We start from the raw sequence: 24,187 nt of genomic DNA, 5'->3' as shown, positions 1-24,187 counted from the left end.
GAACAATATACTTTCTTTCCTATTTTTGTTTTATCCGTTCATTCTGCCAAACTGTGACAGGGATAAAGTTTCCAGAGTTAATATATAACCTGATGTTTAGCACCTCTCATTGCAAAAGATCAGGCAGGACTAAATGTTGGCTGTACAGTATTTCACTGCTAGCCTGCTTGGTTTACAAAACCATAAACAGCTGCCAGGTAAGCGCAGGTGTCGGCTGCTGTTTTGTGCCCCGAAGGTATTTATAGACAAGGTGGGTGTGTCTAGAAAACAAAAGAGTGAAAATAAGTGTAAATGTTCCATCATTGTTTTAATACAGGCTGCTGTACTACAAGTCTATGGATGGTGTTATAGGACAGACTGCACTATTCCAGGATAGGATTGCTAGGACAGCATGTAGTAATTAAAGACCAGAATCGTGACTTGTTGACTCTGGTACTGAAAGTTAGGGTGGGCCGTCTTTCAATTGCCAGCAAGGGCATGAAATACAGAACAGCCTTGTAGTTTGCAAAGCATTTGTGAGCCAAGTAATTGATATTAACCTTCAGGTCTGTGACACTAGGCCAGGAAGTAATGAAGTGATAGGAGTTCTCTTTTTCTTTCAAGCTCAAAGTCAAGAAAGTTGTTGCAGCTGTATAAACTGTGTTTAGGGCTACAGTCTTTGTAATACTACACTAGAAAATTTGAACCTGTACTTTTAGAATTAAACTTCCCAAGTGTGGAGAAACTCTGCATTATACATCCAACTTAGAACAACACTGAAACTTTCCAAGGTGAAACACCATCTGTCCACTCTCCTGAATGAAAAGAGAACAACAACAAAAGCAAATATAAATGCCTTGTTCCTCCAAAGCCTCACTCACGTGAGTAACAGTTTGAAAAATTGGCCCATGTTTTAGAACCTGGTATAAGATTTTTGTTATCTTTTTTTCCCAAGCAATGCTATGATGTTGCTTTTTTGTGTTGCAATTCATTAATAAGCAGGTCTTTTATTCCCAACTCATGCTCTTGTGCAGTGATGGGACTAGTATGTGTTCAGAGCTAAAGTTTTTTCTCTTTGATCCACATTGTGGAACAGAATAGCCTTAAAGTGATCTGCCAGGTGGATCAGACATTAGAATTTATCCCACATGTTGCTGCCTCGCTTTGGACTGACAAGTGCAAAACTTTAACCCTTTTAAAAATCACCAGCCAAGATTTTCAGTACAGACTAGTGATTTTGGGTGCTCAACACGAGATGCCTTACAAAAGGCCTGACATTCAGGGGGTGGGTGCTCAGCCCTTTTCTGAGAATCAGACCCCGTGAAGGATGTGTTAAACTGGATGCTCACAAATTGAGGCACCCCAAGTTACTAGTCACATTTCTGTATGTTCACATTTATTTCTGTAAACTCGCCAGCTTCTGGGTGCCGATGTCTTGGATCTTGCAGATTGGTGTGGGTATGTAATCTCCCAGGCGAAAATCAAAGAGCCCCCATTAATTTCAGTGAACACATTTACAATCATTAAGGAGCAGCGCTGGTTGTGAAGGGGAAGCAGGAGTGTACTGTGTACTTCTCAGAGCCTGAGTGCATTCAGGTTTGATTTTAATTTGTCGATAATTTATTCAGGGTCTGTTATTCGTGCAAATATTTGTCTGTGGGAAGCTTTGGGGACATGCAGCTCAAGAAAATAAAGTGTGTTTTAATTACAGGCCAAAGATATTGTACATTACTGGGAAGGCTTTGTTGTCTTATCTTGACAATGTCTTTCAAACTAATCCTTAGTACCCCCTAAACCATATGACCCTTCCCAGCTTAACAGGATAATGTGTCTGGAAATGTTCCTGCTATTCAGCCTAAATTTTCTTTTTTTTTCTAATTCAATCCCCTTACTCCTACTCATGCCCTACCCTCAACTGTAATACCCTAAATATTTCCTCTTCTGTTTGACATTTACTCCACGATCCGGTATATTGTTGTCATCTCTCTCCCTTCCTTTTAAGTCCTTGATTTGTCAAGCTGTAGATATGGTCCAAATTCTTCTACATCCTTGTATGACCTCCGTTTCCTTAGTGTGTGAGCAGCTCACAACTTTCATAAATTTATTTTCATAACACCTCTGAGAGGTAGAGAATTATCTCCATATAGGGAACAATAGCAAGGAAAGACCATGGAACTTTTGCAAGGTCACACAATCAGTTTTTGGTAGAGCCAGGAATCGACGCTAGGTCTCTAGAGTCACAGACCCAGGCCTTACCCACAGAACCGTACTTCCTACCTTTGGTAAAAACTGATCTCAGTAGAGTAGTTCTAGTTTTACACGGGTGTAACTGAGTGCAGAATTCTGTCCAAATCATTCCTAAAATGTTAAGCCCTCTTATCAGAACTCCCTCTTAATTGTAAACATCTGTCTCATAAGGAAGTGCCCGGGCCTGAACACAACTGAATGTCTGATATTTATTATAATTATCAAACAACGATGTCATATAGACATTACACTTGGGTATGTAAGAACAGTGTCCTTCATTTTCCTCCCTGACATGTTGTATAGAGTTCTGATGTGCTGTGAAACAGCTGCCAAATCCCACATCTGAGAGAGCTACATTTCAGTGGTGATTCTCAAACAATACACAATCTGTAGAAGTAAGTTTGATGAAAGGCTCTGTTTTAAATATAAACTGATACTAATCATCATGCACTTCATGCTGACACGTTCCTGAATGGAAACTATTACATATGCCTATTTGAGTAGCATTATTGGAATTGCCTATAGCCACGTTACCTTGAATGTGGTTCTAAAAATTCAGCACTTTACTTAATTATTCTCTTTGAATCCGGGACTATCATTTACTATTTGCACAGCAGCAAACACAAGGAGGTGCAACTTGCTTGTGGCCTGTAGGTGTTACTGCAATATAAATGTTAAATGATGATCACAGTAATTCACAGCTGTGACCCTGTCCCTGACAACGTGTGCTGCTAAAATTAAATTTCTTGAATATTTTTGCAGTATTTGGCTGGTTCAACAATGGTGATGATAAAATAGCAGCTGCAGACCTTCCATGAGGTGTCAGGGTTTCAGCTGTAGTTTAAACTTCACCACCAGGATGTGATACGAGCAGAGCATCTCAAGCCAAAAGCCAGACAACTTCAAATGTTAAGGCTGAATTCAGAAATCTGGAGCTTAATTCCTGTCTCAGACTGCTGCATAATTTTTCAGACTTTAAATGCCTGATCCAAAGCCCATGGAAGTCAGTGGAAAGAGTCCCATTGATTTCAGTGGGCTTTCAGTCGAGACCTACATCTCTAACAAATGTAGTGGGCCAGTGCCTTCTTCAAACACACATCTTAACTGCTGAGCTATGCACAGCAGGTAGAACTAGGAACGGGTGGAAAGGAAGGAATCCTCTTCCAGGCTGCTGCAGAGAACAGAACGTGGTTGCCAACATGTAGATATGTGTGCTGATATCCTGGGCCTACTGAAGTCAGTGGGACCAGGATTTCACCCCTCATGTTACCATTGCTTTTAGAATCTTCTATACATTTTTGTCATTTGTGCTTATGGCACCTGGGATGCCTTGTTCTTTTCCATGAGTAGTTTCCCTTTGACTTACTTTGTATTCTGTTATGTACTTGCAGCTCATTTGAGAACAAAATGCAAAGTGAATGCCTTACCGACTCTTTTGCTTGTGCTGACCTTTTTTATGACTTAAAAGAAATTTCCTTAAGTCAGTGGTCCCCAAACTTTTTTGCCCACCCCTCCTTACCTGGTCCATGCGCCTCCCTCCTCTTCGGAGCTGTGGTCTGGAGCAGGGGCTGGGTACAGGACCAGCACCACAGTGGGGAGCCAGGGCCGGAGCCAGAGCTGAGATGGGGAACCGGTGCTGGGACCAGGGCCAGAGCTGTGGTTGGGGCCTGAAGCAGGGCCATGGCTGGGAACCAGGAGCCAGGAACCACGGCCAGGAACTACAAACCATAGCCAGGAGTGGGAGCCGGGAATGGGACCAGCGCTGCAGGAGCTGGGCGACGTGGCCAGGAGCAGAACCATGGCCAGGGGCAGAGTGGGGTTGGGTAGTTCTCCCTCCCTGCCCCCGCAATGGGGGCTGGCCCAAGCCAAAGGTTCACATTGGATTTCAATATGACATTAAGTGGGAAATCCACTGTATACTATTGCTTTTAGCATCTTTTATAAGCCTTGCAATTCAATGGGATTTGGGCCCATAAACATCTTAGACATCGTTGAAAATCTCAGCCTCACTGATCAGATGCAATTTGTCAAATGGTCCTTATGAAAGTGGGGAATGCAAACGATGACTTTGTCAGTTTTGCTTGTTCTTGTTATAATTACAGGAGTCAAGACATGTTATCTAGTGTCTCAGAATTATAGCAAAAAAATTGAATACACTAAGCAATAATACATTTAACGAATACTAGAGACTGATGCTTCTTGAGAGTTGAAGGTACCTGGCCTTTTTCTTAGTGCCTTACAGTGCATATAAGGAATCTGATTATCTGGATTAGCCAATTGTTTTACAATGTGTAATTGATTAGATATCTGAACTTCTGAAAAACTGGAGGTCAGACTCCGTGCTAACTCAAATCAATGTAATCAATCCCTTTGACTTCAGTTGGCCCTGAGCGCAGTTTATTTCTCAGGAAAGTTACCAGAGTGTAGGAAACTGAAATCTCTTCCCTACACAACAAGGATAGTATGAGTTGTGGTAAAAGAAGCTTTCCTATTCTGCCCAGCCAAGGTGTTCTATAAGAACCGCTTCCAGGAGTGAGAAGCTAGTTTAGTATCCATAAATATTTGCGGCCTGGTCCAAACCTATTGACTTCAATCAGTGTGCTCCATTGACTTCAGCAGGCTTAGGGTCGGCCCCCAAATCCTTGGTCTCAGCTGAGACTACCAGCAAAAGTGCCTGTTACAACGGTGGTGTAAACTGGTGGGCAAAGTCACCTGCTGGGGTGTAAGTAGAATAATGCCCGTCAACAACCATTCAGTCCAAGGCCTTTTCCTTAGAACTGCCTTTATTTCCAAACAGAAAAGGAGTACTAGTGGCACCTTAGAGACTAACCAATTTATTTGAGCATAAGCTTTCATGAGCTACAGCTCACTTCATCGGATACATTCCAAACAGGCGTTCCAGCACAAGGGCAAACAAACTCACAGTCCTGGGGACTAGCTAGAGATGGTTGGAATTTCTTTTTACCCTGCAGAAAATTTTGATGTTTCAACAAATATATTTGAGGGAAGCAGAGACTTTCTGAAAAAAATGTTCATTTCATTGAAAACCCAATTTTCTATTTAAAAAAAAGAAAAGTTTTGATGGAAAATGTTTGACCACCTGAAGCTTTCCTTGCTTCCACCAGCCAGGAGGGGAGAGGGGACACACTCCCTTTATTTCTTGGCTACTATGGAGCGAGACCCTCTATGACCTTCCTGACCCCGTGTCTCTTCTGTCTGCTGTCTCTGCCACAGAGACAGGAAGCCTTTTATCTGGCTTTCTGTAGGGAACATAAGAACGGCAATACTGGGTCAGACCAAAGGTCCATCTAGCCCAGTATCCTGTCTTCCAACAGTGGCCAATGCCAGGTGTCTCAGAGCGAATGAACAGATGCTTGCTCCTTGTCATGTGCCCTACAACTACAGCTCCCAGTTTTAAAGGACCCAGGCCAACACATCCGCGCACCCAAATACCCAGTGCAGGTGGGTTTTATGCTGTGGATACCTTTAAGTAAGAACTGGACTGAGATCACCATTGTACTTCATGTGAGACACCCAACAGTCATGAGATGGTAATAGTAGCTTCTGGCTACAACTAGTAGGACCTTGATTTCATTTGGTAATTGAAAGGTGAAGGACTGTATCCTATTATCAGGCCCGGGAGACATCCACCCTCCTATACTGGAACAAATATTTTGAATACACATATATTATCCCAAAGAACATATTTGCCTGGTCTTTGTTTAGGTCTTAAAAATTATGACTTAGATTTTCAAAGCTGCATAAGGCATTTGAGAATTGAACATTCTAACCCCCCCAGGCAGCTTTGAAAGTCTCCGCCTAATGTGATTGCCAGACCTCCAGTACTGAATAAATAGCCCTCTAATTATTAGAGGATATGTTCATGTTCTATGTATTGTAAGGTTTCAGAGCAGTAGCCGTGTTAGTCTGTATTCGCAAAAAGAAAAGGAGTACTTGTGACACCTTAGAGACTAACAAATTTATTTGAGCATAAGCTTTCGTGAGCTACAGCTCACTTCATTGGATGTAGCTCACGAAAGCTTATGCTCAAATAAATTTGTTAGTCTCTAAGGTGCCACAAGTACTCCTTTCCTTTTTATGTATTGTACAAAATTATTAACATGGTTTTGGCAAAATACACCATTTGGCTAGCTTTCTGGCTCTAGGATTAAGCTATTCTTGTGGTTTCTTCATGACATGCTATGAAAGGACTTCACTGTACTAGGATCTGGTGCCAGGTTTTGTGCATGTTAAGACCTTTGCCAGATCATGTTGCTCCTGAGTGAAACTAAAGATAATATAGGAATTGTCTCTTGCCTTCATTGAGTCTGTTTTTACTGTGGAGCCTCCCTGGTTGTGTGTTTGTCATTTTTTGTTTTTGTTTTTAATTATCCAGTCCTTATATACCCTTGGTGACTGCTCGGTTCTGGCGTACCTCAAAAAATGGAACCCACTTGCTGTTGTCTCTTTCTAATTCTTACCTTATTTGTTTTGGCAAAATAGGCTGACCCAAAGGTGACCTTGCTCATGTCATGTAACTCAGTCCCCACCACTTTGATGTTGCAGTAGGCCAGCAAGTTTATGTGAGGGCAAATGCTGACGCTATGGACAAAATTGTTTAGAAGTTTTCCCACCAGCGTTGGTGACACACAGTCATAGGCTGGTTGTGGTTCAACTGCTTGTTTCTCCTCATGGGTGCAGTCTACTTATTGACTTTTCTACCAAGTCAGCCTTTTTGTGAATGTCTGGTGATACTCCTTTTCAGTGTGAATAATCAGTAGGGTGATGTGTGGGTGGGGGGGGTGGGGGGGTAGATGGGCGGAGGTGTGTGGGGGGTGGGAAAACAGGGCAAGGGGAAGAGGGTTGGGACTTAAATGACCTTTGTAAATGTCTTTCCATCCCCTTTGTTGCTTGTAACGGAGATGTAACGTTGGTGCAGATGACAATTTAACCGAAAGCTCTGTTCTTTCCACAGTGGGTAAGCCTCACAAGTGTAACTACTGCGGCCGGAGCTACAAACAGCGCAGTTCTCTGGAGGAACACAAGGAACGCTGCCACAACTATCTTCAGAATGTCAGTATGGAGGCTGCTGGGCAGGTCATGAGTCACCATGGTGGGTGGAAACCATGTTCAGGAGCCTCCTGTACCTTAGAGTGACTTCTGCACTTATTTCATGTTTGGTTTTCTCCATTTTTTTTTTTTCTATATTTCAAATAACCTCATTCTTCCTAGAACAGTTACGCTTAAATATTCTTAAGGACAGAAACCGTGCATGAAATCCTGGCCCCACTGAAGTCAACATCAAAACTCCCTTTGACTTCAGAGCAGCCAGGATTTCACCGTGTGTGGGGGGGAGGGATTACACTGTGTGGTGTGTGTGTGTGTATGTGTATGTGGGTGTGTACACCTATATGGATATGTATGTGTGTGTGTAATATATATTATATTTTTCATAATTGTGTGTACATGTACCTATATGGGGGGGGAGGGTGTATTTTATATATGTGTGTATATGTATATATATAAAATCAGCCCTGCAAAATTATCATGAAAAATTGTATAAAATGTGGTGTTTGCCCACCCTTTAACATAACTGATTATGAGAAAAACTAAAAATATTGTAGTCTTCGTAAAAACAAAGCTTCCCTGTTGCAAGTATGAAAGTAGCATTTGGCAAGATTGCTAAATGCAATCTATATAAAATGTGTATATGTAAATATTTTTACATAATAGGCATGCTGGATGTGTAAATAGTATATTGAAAAAGATTGAGGCTTTTTGCGCAGTATAAAGAGCTTGCAAAAGAGGATATAAAAAACACGCTATGAGAATGTAGTTTTATCTTTAGTGGGTTGTAAAATTTAAAAAAAACATAATTTTTTTCAGACTCTCCAAATTATTTTTGGTTTTAGGTTTTGAAGTGGAATTTTTTGATTTTTTTTAAATGTTCATGAAATGGCTTATCCTTTTAAAGATATTTTTATTGATAATTTTCTTTTTTTGATTTTTGGTATAATATTTTAAAAATTTGGTTTTAAAAAGAAAACCCTGCCGTGCGACTGAGCTAACCAGTCAAAATTTGCACTGTTGCAAAATGGAAAAAAAAGGAAGGAAATTAAAAGCGGCCTGCTTTCCCCTTTCTGTTTGTTTTTTGCTCCTGTGTAACTTTTCATTGGTCAGTTTCGTCCGGCAGTGGGATTTTCATTTACTTAAACATTTAAAGAATTTTTTTCAAAAATGTATAACAAGAAGCCAAGAACAACAACAACAAAAATTTAAATTATTGATTTCTAATAGAAAATTTTGGTGGAAAAAAACCCCAAGAATGTTTCAAAATGGGTAATTTTTTCATGAAATATTCTTTTTTCACAACAAAGTTGCACTGGAAAAATTTCAGCTGCTCTGTTCAATAAATTCAATTATATACCACCACCATAAATGCCAGGGAGAAGAAAATAAGCATTTAAAATCTGGTACATTCAGAAAGATTGACGTTTGTGACTAGACATTTTAGGCCTGATCTAATGCTCATAAAAGTCAGTAGAAATAGTCCCTCTGATTTCAGTGGTCTTTGGATCAGGGCATTTTTGTACCTTGAGTTTCAGACATACATGATCTTTGTGGACTCATGGTGTTTAGTTGGAAGCTAAGAGTTTACCCAGCTACGCCATTCCCAAGAAGAGTCTTGGGCGCCAAGCCCTGCAAAGGCATACACACCTGTGACTTCAATGGGGCTTCTTTCAGGGGTTAAAGTTAAGTCGGTGTGTGTAGTTCTTTTGAGAACTGGGTCTTTAGTGAGCTTTCTCCGTAAAACATAGTTATGAAAGCTACAAGTAAGTGCTTCAGGGATTGTGTTGTGAGAGATCTCTCCAGATTCTACTCCACTTCTAGTCAAAAACACTTATCTTTGCCAGTGTTGAGACAGTTTTAGATTTGCTTGGAAGGAACTACTTAAAGGTGAAACATAGACTGTGCCGGCCAAGTTCTTAGCCTTTTCTACACCAAGAAGTTTCACTGGTTTAACTTAAATCAGTTTTTCAACCAATTTTAAGTTAGACCTGTCCAAACCCCTGTCTGAACACTCTTAGGGCTTTTGTACACTACCGCTTAAGTCAATGTAAGTGATGTTGCTCAGGGGGTGTGAAAAAAACACCCCTCCGAGCAACGTAACTTACATCGACCTAAACTGTTGTCCATTGAGGTGGAATAATTACGTCAATGGGAGAGCGCTCTCCTATCAACATAATACGTCTTCTCCAGGCCCGCTACATCGGCGCTGCTGCATCAATGCAGGGGCACCAATTTAATGTGGTAGTGAAGACAAGCCCTTAGTCTGGTTTAATTTAGTTTGTCTGTTCTTAATGGGTTTAAATTAATCTGGAATAAGCCTGGTTTAAAGTCAAATAAGAGCATCCACACAACCTTTCCAATGGTTTAATTAAATTAGTTTAAAATCACACCTTAAGTGAATCCAGCACAACTTTCTCATGTAGACAAGTCCCTTGTGTTTAAATCTCCTGCCATGCAAGTGAGCAAGGGAGTACAAGGCCCACCCCACTATGTGGCCAACCTGTTTCTGCTTTGGGCAAGGTGGGGAGGAGCTGGGTCAGCAGGCTCTTCGAATCCACAGCTTGACCCAACAGTGAGCAGAGTCTGGTCTACCAACATGCCTGCCAGTGTAGCTTAGCCAGCGAAAGAAGGGATGTAATCACTGCCCTATAAAAGTGACTGCAGCAACTTACCTCCTCCCTGGAGCACAGGGAAAACCAAGGATTTGTGACTGACTGGGACACAATTCCTTCCCACAGCCTCCCCGAAGGCGTCGCAGCTATGCAGTGCCCCTTACGAAAGGGCTAAAAGTTAGGTCTTAGTCTACCCCTAAGAATGTATTGTGCAAAAATGTGCCCATATTTCCTTCTGTCCCTTGCCACACTGTGTAGTTTTCAGGATCGGTATTATTGTGAGCTAACTGATTGGGGCATTTGATATCTTGGAATTACTCAGCACCACCCTGAACTTGAGCTTTCTTGTGTGTCTTTGTAATTGTTTGTTTTCTCATTTACTATGTTTCTGGAGGTATACCCAGTATGGGATTACCCCGTGCTTTTCTTAGTTTATGTTACCAGAATGAGCCATAATATATTTGCCTGGATCTATGAAACCACTGGCGCCTAACTGACTCCTACCTACAATTAGCAAAGTGATTCTCTGGGGTGGTCCTGCGATGAGCTTTTTATAAAAAGATGGGGGTGGGGATTTTCTGGTCCCCACCAGTGTCTTGCTATGGGAGGAAGGGGAGCCCAGCTGTTTGTGCTGGAACCCGTGCATCCTTGCCAACGATTAACAATTTTTTTTGCCAAGGTGAGCTGTTCTAATAAGCTGGGGGCACCCCTTGGAGGGGTGTTTATGCATTCTGCTCAATTTGGTCCTTCATTCATTCATTTACTCATTCATTCTCACAACAGCCCTGTGAAGAAGGTAAGTATCATCATCTCTGTTTTCTAGATAGATAAATCACCTAACTAAAGCCACAAAGGGGGTTAGGTTATCAGAGCATGGGTTAAAATGCAGAAGTTTCTGGCTCTCAGTCTCTTGCTTAGTCCACTAGCATGCCACTGATGTGCCCTTCCTTGTGGCTAGAAACCATGCAGCCTGCTACAGCAAAGCAGATAGCTCACTTGAAGACAACTTGCCAGAAGAAAGTTGCCATGAGGTAGCAGGCTGGGCAGTGCTGGCCCTCCCAGGTGAAAAATTGGTCTGGGGACCTCTAAGTCTAGGTTTCCTGGGTCCCAGCCCTGTGTGAGTATAATGGAGACCAGTGCTGGATGTCTATAGCAGTGATCATGAATAATCTGTGATCTTTAAGAAAAATCAAAGACAAACTTTCAACCCTAGCTACACATTTGCACCAGTAAATGATTCTAGCTTAAAACAAACAAAAGGAAGTATTTTTTTTTCACACAATGCACAGTCAGTCTGTGGAACTCTTTGCCAGAGGATGTTGTGAAGGCTAAGACTCTAACAGGGTTCAAAAAAGAACTAGATAAGTTCATTGAGTATAGGTCCATCAATGGCTATTAGCCAGGATGGGTAGGGATGGTGTCCCTAGTCTCTGTTTGCCAGAAGCTGGGAATGGGTGACAGGAAGTATCACTTGATGATTACCTGTTCTGTTCATCTCCTCTGGGGCCCTTGGCATTAGCCACTGCCAGAAGACAGGATACTGGGCTAGATGGACCTTTGGTCTGACCCAGTATGGCCGTTCTTATGCTCTTATCTTGACAGCGAAAAAGGCTAGAGAAATTCTTCAAAATAGATGCTTCATGGTTACTCTGTTTGCTTATTTAGGACCCCAAAAATAAGAGAGAGAGGGAGTCCAGTCCTCTGCACCTCCCAAAAGTCAGCTTGACACATTACAGATGATGGGTCCTTTTATTCCTAAATAATTGAGTAGAATTCTGGTTTCAATGCTGACTCCAGGAAGTTCTTCTCACCAGGATCCATGAGAATTTTCCCTGTCATATTTTTTAATATCGTTAATGTGAGCTGAGCAAAGAAGGCTTAGGGTCAAGAGCCTCAGCTGATGTAAACCAGCATAGCGTTACTATTTCAAGCAACATTCAGGGACCAAAAAATTCCTGAGTGACTGTTTTTACTTTTGATATGCAGTGTTCTCTGTTGCTTGAATTATGCACAGACTCTTATTACATGTGTGTGATTTCATACAACTAAAAAAACCCCCAAACTAAAAGTTGCTTTGAGTCCAGCCTTTTGATCTACAGTTCCCTTAGTTTCAAGGAAATGGAGGCTCTGAAGCAGTGTTCCTCAACTCTTGTCACCCTGAACACTGTCTAGGTCTGTTTACTGAAAGGATGGGCTAACAAGGTAGTGTTACTTCGAATATCCTCTCTTGCAAATGTCAGAGGAAACTCATCATCTTTGCTTAGGCTCCAGGTCAGGAAAGCACTTAAGTGCCTGCTTAAGTCCATCCCCTCTCAGAAAAGCACTTAAGCATATCCTTTGCAGTACTTCGTCTTTGTTGAATAGAGATGCTTTGTGGACCTTGGGCCTTAGTTTTGAGTGTGTGTTATCTTCCTTGGTTTGGTTTTCTATTTTATAACACTGATATTCCTCGGTGAATTATGTGGACTTTGGTTTTTGGCTTTTACTTAGGTATTGATTTTTTTTCCCTAAAATTAAAAGCAAATCAAAACAGGGTGCCTCGTGTTACAGCATATAGGAAATAGACATAATCTCTTGTCAGTTGTTTCTTAACATATATGATGCATTCCTTTTTTTAAAGAAAAAGTCAAATAATAAATCTCGATTTTAAATATGTGCAATGGCATGATGTTCAGTTTCACCCTTCAAGTTTCCACTCTGGCAACATCTAACCAATCTAATCTTGATTTGTCTGTGGTTTAACAAATTCAGGGATTGGTTGTTTTTGTTGCTGTTCCTTTTCCTGAAATCTACATAACCAAGCACATCTTGGCAATTTATCTTCCCAGTAACATAAATATTGGAGAGGGTCAGAAACAGTAATGTTTCCACTTGGAACTTGACTGTATTGGCAAAGGTCCCATCCCCTAGTCTCGTATTGAACCAGATAATAGTCGCCACGTGTTGTTAAATGTGGAGCAACCCTCTCTTACTATCAGTTTCAGAAATATGAAAGCAGGCACTGTATTGACTGTGATATTCCACAGAGGAGTCAGAGCAAAATCCTTGCCTAATTTATTAATTGTAAGGAATTTCGGTGAAGACTTCTCGCTTTCCATGGAAGAAAGAAGTCCAGTTGTACGTTGGTCAAATTTCACCTAGGACATTTCACATACCTTTATCCAAGACAGGGGTGTTGGCACTTTTTTAGCTACTATTTAGCCTTTATATGATATATCAATGAATGTGATGAGCCGGGGACTCAAGTGACCATTAAAGTCAATGGAGTCTTTCAGGCCTATGTGGATGCAATCCTGTGAAGTGCAGAGTGCTCTTAACACCCATTTACCATGGGAATGGAGAGCACTGAGCACTTCCCAGGATTTTCTCCCAAGAAAGTCTCGTGTAATGTATAGCAGGGGCAGACGGTCATCGGTTTATCTTAACAGAGAGTGTGATTCTGGTCCCATTGAAGTCAATGGGAGTTTTCCCATTGACTTCAATAGGGACAGGATTTCATCCGTAGTGTACATGGTGACTTTTTTTTTTTTTTTTTAGCACAAAGAGCAGCTCGGCACCCAGTTCCCATTGAAAATCAATGGGACTGGGTCTCCTTGCTGCCACTTGTGTCTTTGAAAATCTCCCCATGTTTTCAATACATCCCTAACTAGGCCTATTGTAGGTTTCTTTGGAGCAGCCCAAGTGACCTAAGTAGTCTTCCTCAATCCAGTCTGCTGACTGTTACCCCAAGCCTTGAAGTCTGCACTGGTTATTAATTAGGTCACTTGCATACCACACACCATTTTTGTAAACATTGATTGCATTTTGTATTTGTGCTGTTTCTCTTCCATTATTTTCACTGGTGCCAGCAGGATTCCTTGGTAAATGAGAAATCATTGTGCTCCTCAGTAGGAGCATCCTGTACAAATAAAAAGGCAGCAGAGTAAATCATTTTACAGCGTATGCTGAATTCTGAGACTCAAAGCATTGAGCTTTCTCTAGCAGCACAAAACACAAATGGAATCAACAGAATAAACTGTCCCATGTTCTTGAATGTCTGAGTTGAGAAGTTCACCTGAACAGGTCTTTTATTTCGTAATTGCCGGGTATTTGCTCTTCCTTTTTAGGAGGCGAAGGCAATGCTTTGACTAACTCGTTTTAATGTGTATTGTGCTACCAAATAGCCACATGTTTAAGAATAGGAGATTCATTAGCACTGATGTCAGTGGAGTCACAGTGGAGTACTGCAGTGCTGAGTCAGGCCCTATCTTGCAGTCTCCACACACACTACACTCATGCGTGAGGAGTACACGATAAAGTCCTTGGGAACTGAGTCTTAAGGAAGTTGCCATGGTGTGAGGAAAAAGAAGGGAACAATACAAGATTTAGGGTCCAATCCCGCTCTCCTTATTCTGGCAAAATTTCCTTTGACTTCAGTGGGAGTTTTGCCTAAGTAAGGAGAGCAGGATGGGGCCCACAGGTCATACAGATGAGAGCAATTGTTTGCTCTGCCATTCCAGAAACCTGTTTTGGTTTGCTGCCCAGGAATCCTTAAGTATAAATCATAACCATAGCTCCTACTAACCTCCAACTAGCACAAGGACACTGATGGTTGAACCTTTTCAACCAAAGCTACCTTCTGTGAATGAATCTGGGACAATGAGTCTATTTGTTAGATTCAATGCTATGGAACAATTGAAACAACTGGCATTGCCTTTTGTCATCCATAAATTCTTCAGCCTACTGCGATGAATTGGAATGATTCAGAAATTGTCGGCCTGATCCTCAGCTGGTGCCCGTCAGATAGTTCCACTGAAATTAACTTAGCTTCTTGTGCTTGTAAATAAGAAGCCCCAAGAAAACCAAGTATTACTCAAGTATTAGGTGAGCAGTCATAAGGTTTGGTTTTTTTCAGCTAGGCATATAAAAGTAGTTAGTGGTCCATGGAGTACTTGCTGTTCATGTGTTTCTGGTGCCTGCCCCTTATTTCCAGCGGAGAGAATCAGACCAGGCATGAGATGGAGGGTGAAATAAGCAATAACAGAAGGTGTCATGAATGTCTCTTTTTTGCTTCAAAGACAGCTGAAAATACATACCTATTTTCCAAGTATTCCTCTTCCATGTAAGTAGTTCCGGTAGCTGCCACAGGGATGTTATTCCGTGGGTAAGGAGGTTGTCCACGGATTGCAAAGGGTGGGTAGATGTCCACAAGGGAATCTTGACATTCGCTGGTGATTGAGAATGTTTAAGAACCTCTGTTTTATGCTATTCACCTGAACCGGAAAATTATGAGATGATGATCTTATAAATTAGATGCATTATGCCTGGAAGAGTAGCATGGAAAAAGGACATATACACTAAAGTCCATATTTTCAAAAGAGGACTTTGATTTTGTAAGCCTCCATTTCTGGGTGCTCAGCTTCAGTCAGAAGAGGCCTGAATCTCCATTGCTATGCGCCTTTTGACATGGGAGCAAAGGGAGTATAAAATGCTATCAAGACAGAAGGATAGCAATTCACTCTCACTACGCACTGGTGTCACTGAATACACAAAGTGGAAGGCAACGGAGAATCAGGTCTCAAGGCTGATTTTCAAAAGTGCAGCGCACGTGACAGCTCCCACAAGGAAGCACTCAAAATCAGAGGCCCACGTTTGAAAATTTGGCCCTAACTGCTCAAACTTTAATGCTGTTTCATTGCCAATTGTATTCCTTGCACCTTGTTTCACTGGTATTTTAATATGCACTGTAGTCTACAGGGCTCAAAATAGTTAGTGCCATCTCTTAAGTGTAGACAGACCTGTCTGATGTGACTTTTTGGTTTTACGTAGTACCTCCTATGGAAGATGGTAAGGAACGAGAGCCTGGGATGGACAACAATATTTCTCTGGTGCCTTTTGAGAGACCTGCTGTTATAGAGAAGCTGACAAGCAACATGGGAAAGCGTAAAAGCTCCACCCCACAGAAGTTTGTGGGTAAGCTTGAGAGAGCATTTTTATTATTCTTAGTGAGTAGGAATAGGTTATTTGTTAACACCTAAGAACAGTCAAAAGATCTAAGGGGAAAACTGCACTCTCAGAATTGAGCATGATTGGGGAGGGGGAAGGGGGAAACAATTGAGAGATGATTAAATCAAAGCAGAAAACAACCTGAAAGCAGCTGGATTACAATATTGTCATCCCTAAAACTCATGAGTCAGGCCCCCAAAATCTTGAGATTTTAAATGATACCTTTTGGTGTTTGAGCCTTTAGGGTGCATTTAGGTCATATTTTCGAACTTTTCTCAGTCATTGTGAGGGCTAGAGACTTACTTGTGTAGTGAAAGCCGAGATTCTTATGTAATCACCTGACTCCAGGAGCTGAAGGCTAAAAAAACGCCCTCAAGACTTGTGATACAACTGTGAGAATTGGCAACATGGAAATTGCCTCCCTGATATGCACGCGTGTGAAAGTGATATGTTGCAGCTTTTATTGAAAGAAGCCCGTATTCCAAGTGAAACAGCACATTTATTGATCCTTCAGAGCTCATACACAAGTTTTTGGGTTCAATACAGGGGTAACTGGGTGAAATTTAAGGACGTACAGTGGTATTTAGGAGAAGGTCATGAAAGCATACGCTTGAATTTTCCCATGCTGTATCTATCACAGCTTTTCTGCACTTTTGTGGTCAGCAGTCTCTGAGGAGCCTTGGTTATGGACCACAGTACGTGCGCTCTGACTGAAATTTCAGAAGGAAGGGAAAGTGGTATGCTGCAAATGGTGCTAGTAATTGCGGAGAGAGAGAATGGTTGCACCCAGTGTTGAGGCACAGAAGTTCTTGAGAGATCTGTTGAAATAGTGGAGGTATACAGAATAACAAATTGTAAGGAGAAGGTAGATAGAACACTTCTATTCACTTTCTCTCATAATACAGGAACGCGGGGGTCGTCAATGAAAATAAAAGGCAGCACATTTAAAACCGATGAAAGGAAACACACTTTCACACAATGCAAAATTAGATAGTAAAATTCATTGCCACGTGATGTCACTGGCACTAAAAACTAATCAGGATTCAAAAGAGAACTGGGCACTTGTATGGTTTACATAATATCCAGCATAGTTATAGTAAGGATTAAATAATACAGAAGAGATAAAAACTCTCATGCTTCAAAGCATAAGCCGACCTATAGTTAATGGGAGTAAGGAAGAAACTTTTTCTGTGGTTGGGTTATTCCATAATTGCCTATGTAGGGTTTCTTGCACCTTCCTCTGAAGCATCTGGTACTAAAATATGATAGTGGCCTAGATGGAGCACAGATCTCATCCAGTATTGTAGTTCTTATGTTCCTTGATCTGGCTATAAATATATGGTTTGTTTGGTAATACACAGTAAGATAAACTGTTTCATCTTTCAGTTAATGTAGAGTGAGCATAATTAGAATGAAAGATCTCATAGTCCTAAAGAACCTCAACAGATAAATCTGACAAGTTACTTTTCAATACTTATTTGACCAAGAAGAAATGATTTTAAAATGAAAGCCATGTTAACATGTGTTGAAATATGGGTGTCAAATGTTTCTTTTGTATTGTGTGGCGCATATGGTGAATTAAAATGTACTGTCCCTGTACATTTTTGCATTATTATTTATTTTTGTATGTCACGTTCCCTTTTTAAAACTCAGCCCAAGATCTTTACAGTTATGGTGAAACATTCTGGTTCGTAACTGAAGGAACAGAGCAATGCAGGTCCTAAGCAACTTGAGTGTTTGCTTTAAGTCTGGTGAAGTTAATAAATGAGGCCTGTGAAAGGAACAAAAACGAGGTCTGAGGAGTTCACCACAGAGCAAGATAATAATCACAACTGGCAGCACTTTCAGCGCAAGGCTATGATGTCAATTTAGAAAATCCTGCAGTTCGTAAAGCCTAAAAAGAGACTTTTTGATGGCAACCAACAAACCTAAAACCTATTGCATATAATTAAGCCAGTCATTTTCCTGTGCTTTACCTCTCCTCATCCTGTTTCTCTGACATCTACATTGTTGAGTAAATGGCGTATTTTATGCTCCTGTTTTTTTGTTTTTGTTTTTAATTTGTGTGCTAAATTATAATGTCACTGTGGTCAGCCTTGGAGAACCATAGTAAGGCTCTGATTCACCCCAGATGCTTTAACTTGTTGCCTGATTTGAAGCACACGAGTAATGCCATTGAAGTCTGTGGGACTATTTGCATACTTTAGATTAGGCACATACATAAGTAGTTTGCTGACTCAGGGTCTGAGTTCCCAAGCATAAGTGATGTGCGGACTCTGAGAATATAACTTAATTGTTCCATGTATAATGTAAAATCATTTCTCTTTATATACATCATTTTAAGACAAGGCAAAGGGAGTGGAATATCTGGTATTTATTATTACAGGTGATGAAAATAAAGTGTTGCTATATTGAAAGGTACTGATGCCTTTCAGGAGAGTTGAGATTGTGCCTGTTTCTTTTGTGTGTATGCTTTTTGCCCCAGGCAGATTTTCCAAAAATTGAAAGAGAAGTTTGAGGTTTTTAAGTTCCTGGACAGACAAAGTAGTGACATTTGTGGCTGCCTGAATTAATTTATTTGCAGTGGTGAGGATACATGTGTTTCTGTCGGGTGATAGAGTGGGATGTGGTGAGAGAATGAAAACAAACAAAGTTGTTTAGTTTATAAAATCCACTATCCAGTACCTTTAAAACATAACCTTAACTTTTCAACTAAAAAAACAGAAACAAAACTTTTTAAAGAGCTGTTAATTGACCTTCCCATTTATATGATGCCATACAATAATATAATTGGAAAAGAAGTGGGGCCAGATTCAGCCTAGGTATAATTAGAAGTAACACTGTTCATATCAGTGGAGACGTACCTTGTGTCAGAACTGAATTTGCCCCATAATTGGCATGATTCACCACTATGTTGTTCCATTTTTATACTGCTGTACCTCAACTGTTTTAACAGGGTCATATAAGTCTACATTTGGAGTAACACAGTGCTAAATCATACCTTATAGACTTGACTTATGTCAGCAAAAGTGATACTCGTTTAGCCTCTGCTGTGGATAAACTAAACTAATACATGTTATTTTTGTTATATCAGTAACCTGATATATAGAGACTGTGTTCTCTAAAAGAGATGTTTCTTTCTGCCTGAATAATTGAGTGAAATGCAAAATTCAACCCCAACCTAGGACCTGTGGTTTCAGCTCAGCCTCCCACTTCCTGCATCCACTACTGCAGTCTATGGGCAGATGCAACCACCCTTCACCACCTCTGCAGGCCACTGCAGCTGCACACTTACGGGTCTGGAGGTTTGTTAGGCCCCAGTATTGCTGTCCTGTAAGGCCATTGTTTAGACATCCCCCTCAATACAGCCTCACTGTGAGATGTGAGCCATGATGGGTGTCTCATGCAGGTGCCTCTGCATCATGGCTGATTTAATCTTATGTTGAAAAATAAAACACCTTTGGCTTGATAGTCTGGTGATATAAACTGGTGTAGCTCCATTGATGTCAATAGAATTACATTCTTTTCCATCAGTCGAGGAGCTGGTCCCATATTTCCTCATTTGGAGCACAGAGGACATCATCTGATGGTTTCCAGCAGGTCTGGAATTCATACCAGCCATAGGCTTATCTAGAGTTAAGACTCAAGACTGCCTGCGCTGAGGGTGCAATTCCATCTCTGGGCAGAGGGCTCACGTAAGACCAAAACACCATAAATAGAGCTGAAGTGGCACTTGAATGGTGCCTGGTGCTGTCCCTCTGCCCAGGGATGAATTTCACCCTCAGTCAAGAACACAGCCGGTCATCTGCAGGGGACAGTGAGGGATTTTTTTTCTCCAGTGTATTCTTTGGTTTTGGATTGGTTTTTTGGTTTGGTTTGATTATTGCTCACTCCTCTGAAGCATCAGAAATGGCCATGACTACAGATGGACACTGGGCTGAATGGGGTGGTGCTCTGAGGTGGTACAGAGCTTTTTTTTTTTCCCCCTAGGTGCTCATCTGGCTGGTTCTTGCTTACATGTGCAGGGCCTAACTGACCACAATATATGGAGTTGGGAAGGAATTTTCCCCCAGGTCAGATTGTCAGTGACCTTGGGGGATTTTTGCCTTCCTCTGCAGCGTGGGGCAGGGATCACCTGCTAGGATGATCTTGGTATATCTCACTTAATCCTTTCCCTGCCACTGTAGAGGTCTAGGCGCTGGTGCACCTTGTTCCCTCCTGTTTTTTGCCTGTGGCCCACCATAGTTTAGTCCCCTGAGGGCTGTAATACCTTGGTCTAATTGTTGGGCTTAGTGTGGAGATGGTTGGGTGGTGTGTAATGGCCTGTGATATACAGGTCAGACTAGATGATCAGATGGTTCCTTCTTGCCTTAAACTCTGTGCCTAACACAGGGTTTTTCTCTGTTACAGTTGAATGTCTAGGTGACTTTCTTTTTCTCATTCATTTTGTTCTTACCTTTAGGTGAAAAGATCATGAGATTTGGCTATCCAGATATTCACTTTGATATGAACTTAACCTATGAGAAAGAGGCTGAACTGATGCAGTCTCACATGATGGACCAAGCCATCAACAATGCAATCAACTACCTTGGAGCTGACGCACTTCACCCCCTGATGCACCACACACCAAGCACAATTGCAGAGGTGGCCCCGGTCATCAGCTCAGCTTATGCTCAGGTCTATCATCCTAACAGGATAGAAAGGCCCATTAGCAGGGAAACAGCTGACAGTCATGAAAACAACATGGATGGCCCTATCTCCCTCATCAGACCAAAGAGTCGACCCCAGGAAAGAGAGGCCTCCCCCAGCAATAGCTGCCTGGATTCTACTGACTCGGAGAGCAGCCATGAAGACCGCCAATCCTACCAAGGAAACCCTGCCTTAAATCCCAAGAGGAAGCAAAGCCCAGCTTACATGAAGGAGGACACCAAGGCTTTGGATGCCACAAAGGCTTCTAAGGGCTCTTTAAAGGATATCTATAAGGTCTTCAATGGAGAAGGGGAGCAGATTAGGGCTTTTAAATGTGAGCACTGTCGAGTTCTTTTCCTAGACCACGTCATGTACACCATCCACATGGGTTGTCATGGCTACCGGGACCCATTAGAATGCAACATTTGTGGGTATCGAAGCCAGGACCGCTATGAGTTCTCATCGCACATTGTTCGAGGGGAGCATACATTCCACTAGGCCTTCTCATCCAAAGGGGACTCTTATGAAGTAGAAGAACTGCACATGAAGAAGTACTGCACTTACAATCCCACTTTTCATTGACCCACCTTTTTGTTGTTGTTATTTGTTTGTTTGTTTGTTGCTGTTGTTTAATTATTATTATTAACCTTATTGTATGGACCCAACCTCAGTCTCTCTGCCCAGTTTAAGAATGGAAGGAAGGAAGGGAAGGGATGAGAGAGTTTTGTGTTGTTGCTGTCATTCTGTTTTGGTGATCTGTCTTGCATATTTTGTGGGAATTGAAAGGCAGTCCATATCTGTCACAGTTAGCTGTACATCATGTCATATGTTGGATATGGCTCAACTCTGGTAGGTGTTTTAAAGTCATAATGAGTTGCCACCCAATTGTAGATTAATAATTTAAGGCAAATAGGTAGAAACATTTCAGAGGAAAGCCCTTTCAAATGTATAGCTATGGTGGGGAAGATGGGGGGAGTGGACAATTGTATTCTACAGAATGAACAATTATTTTTAAAGCAAAACTCTTTTATTTTAGGGATTTAGGAGCACGAATCAAAGTCAATATTCCTTGCAAAATTACTTCCATGGGTGAGCTATGTCCATGGCTTCTGTGTTTACTTCCCCTGTGGAATGTATAGAATATGTATGTGTAACACTGTACCACATAACAAGAGTTTAGTTTCATAAGTCTTGGGACCTCCTGTGGTAGGTTTGAGGTTCTGTGATGTTATTTTACTTAACTTATGAAGCACGTTTTTAGAATTGCTGATTTGCTATTATTCCATCATTGTGTTGACTCACTGGCTTCTTATAGACCTCCTAGTATCCATACCTACTTAGTGGCACCATGTGTTTTTAAGAAACAGCATTTACAAATAACACTTTTTTACCTAGCTTCTAGGGCAGTAGATATCCTAGGAGTGAATACAAATTCTGCAGTTTACTCAAGAGGTTCTGCTGCTGTGAGCTCCATTGACTTCAGTGGAATACTCTGAGCTACAGCAGCTTAAGATCTGGCCCTAGCTAGCCACCTCTCCAATGAATCCTTTGCTTTGTGATTTGTTGAATCAGTGACTACCTAGTATCCTTAATTCCTCTTTATTTTTTGGATAGAAGCCCTTGCAGATTTTGATGCACACCCTCTGCTCTAGGAGAGTGTAAAAGCCATGCAGAAAAACAATTGCTAATTTGATTTGATATCACTTCACGCTTTAGGAAAATGGGTACATGAGCTAGAGGCACTAAGGTTAGTTTGGTTTAGTATTATTGACACTTACTAATTTCACTGCAGGGGGAAAAAAAGCTGGTGTGATCAGGCCATTTAGGTACAGACCAAACAAGAACAATGCAAACTCTCTTTTTTTTCCTTTTCTTTTTCTGACAATGCAAGACAGAAGCCCCAGACAAAATCCTGTAGGTTGAGTAGCTCTACAAAAAGTAAGCTTAAAGCCAACATGAAACCCAACTCTTTTTATATCAATCATTATTGAAAGTGAACTGCAAAAATAGAGCTTTAACCTGGAAACATTTGCACAAGTGCATAGCCATTTTCCACGTGGGTACCTTCGTTGAGTTCAATGAGAACTTTTCACATGAGTAAAGTTACTTAAGTGCATACGCAATTGCAAGATGAGGCCATAATGAATCCCCATTTGCTCGTTTCAGTCTGTTTTTCTTATCTTGCCAGACCTGCAGCATTAGAAAGTAGGAGCTGAGTGGTATTGATTGAAATCTTTTTATGGCGACACACTTGGCAGTTAGAACCTGTGTTTAGAAAGGATACAGTAGATCATGGCCAGATTACCTGATGACTGTTTCCCGGCACTGAAATGCTATTAAGTAGGAGCTGGTAAAGTTTAGCAGTAGCCTATTAATTATAATACAGTATGGATAGAAATGTCGCCTTATGTAATGTGAGAGCTATCAAGGATGGGAAAGAATGGACTTTGAAGAGACAGATACAAAGAGCTGGTTCCAACATTGTCCTTGACATCTTTTTTTCTTCTGCCCTTATTAATTTTGATACAGATAAAGCTCAGGCAAGACTAGCTGCCCCTATTTCTCTCATTCTCTTGTGCCTGGCACAATCAGAGTAGCTAATATCCTGCTCATGACCACTGAACTCTTTCTTTGACTCCAAGGTTAGTTATTAAAGGGCATACATTCTCCTTTATTAATGGGAAAAGAAGGGAACTGCAATCAGCCAGGGGATGTGGAATAGGATAGCAGTTCCTCCTCTGCCCCACCTCTGCTCGGTAGGACTGATTCTCTGTGGCTGTTGAGGTTGTGCGCTAGGAACAGAACTGAGAGATGGCTGTATTCTGTGACATCTTCCCCATGAAAACCCATGGGGATTACCTTGCTGGAGATGGCAGTGATCAAGTTAGCATTGTGTCCTCTGGGTTCCCCCTTCACACTCTGAAAACCCCACTGTCTGGGCTGGGGGTGCAGGGGCACGGTTTGGGCACAACCACAATGGCATAGCTCCAGAAGCAGCCATGTTCCCATTGTGGAGAGGGAGGACTAGGAAGCAGGGCATTGACAAAGGTATTATATGTGGTTGTCCCCACCCTTTGCCCATAACCTGAGATCCATGTGATTTCTCTCATGACGTGACCAGTCCCTTGCCTCCTCTGTAGAATCATAGAATAGAATAGAATCATAGAATATTATCAGGGTTGGAAGGGACCTCAGGAGGTCATCTAGTCCAACCCCCTGCTCAAAGCAGGACCAATCCCCAATTTTTTGCCCCAGATCCCTAAATGGCCCCCTCAAGGATGGAACTCACAACCCTGGGTTTAGCAGGCCAAAGCTCAAATCACTGAGCTATCCCTCCCGCCTATCCCCAATGTGACAATTGGGATGTTCCCTGAATGGTTTCCTGGACCCATGTGCATTTTCCCTAGCTGTGGCGTGGTCTCCTCTCTTTTAATAGGTGATCGTAAATTCTGCCCAACCATGACAGCTGCTTGAAGAACAATCTGTAAAATAAAAAGTTCTCGAAGTCGCTGGCCCCGTCTGGGGGCGGTGTGGAGCATGGAAAGGCGTTGAGAAATGCCCTGCCTGAGCTGGCAAGAACGGAGGATGTCAAGCCCATTGCTGCA

General features: G+C 41.6%; 1 protein-coding gene across 2 annotated transcripts in view; it reads left to right on the top strand.

Moving 5' to 3' along the window:
* Window positions 1-21,819, top strand: part of IKZF2 (IKAROS family zinc finger 2) — a 127,763-nt gene extending 105,944 nt beyond the window's left edge. The window contains exons 6-8 of one of the 2 annotated variants that reach the window (XM_077829758.1): window positions 7,202-7,339; window positions 15,717-15,860; window positions 20,356-21,819. In XM_077829758.1, the coding sequence (XP_077685884.1) occupies window positions 7,202-7,339; window positions 15,717-15,860; window positions 20,356-21,080 (1,007 nt within the window). In that variant the 3' untranslated portion in view covers window positions 21,081-21,819. The remainder of the gene's footprint in view (window positions 1-7,201; window positions 7,340-15,716; window positions 15,861-20,355) is intronic. The other variant, XM_077829759.1, reaches the window with a different exon arrangement.
* The last annotated feature ends 2,368 nt before the right edge of the window (window positions 21,820-24,187 follow it).

The sequence above is a fragment of the Eretmochelys imbricata genome, chromosome 11 (genome assembly GCF_965152235.1).
Source record: "Eretmochelys imbricata isolate rEreImb1 chromosome 11, rEreImb1.hap1, whole genome shotgun sequence".
In the NCBI taxonomy this organism is placed as follows: Eukaryota; Metazoa; Chordata; order Testudines; family Cheloniidae; genus Eretmochelys; species Eretmochelys imbricata.
This window is presented reverse-complemented; position numbering and strand designations above follow the sequence as displayed.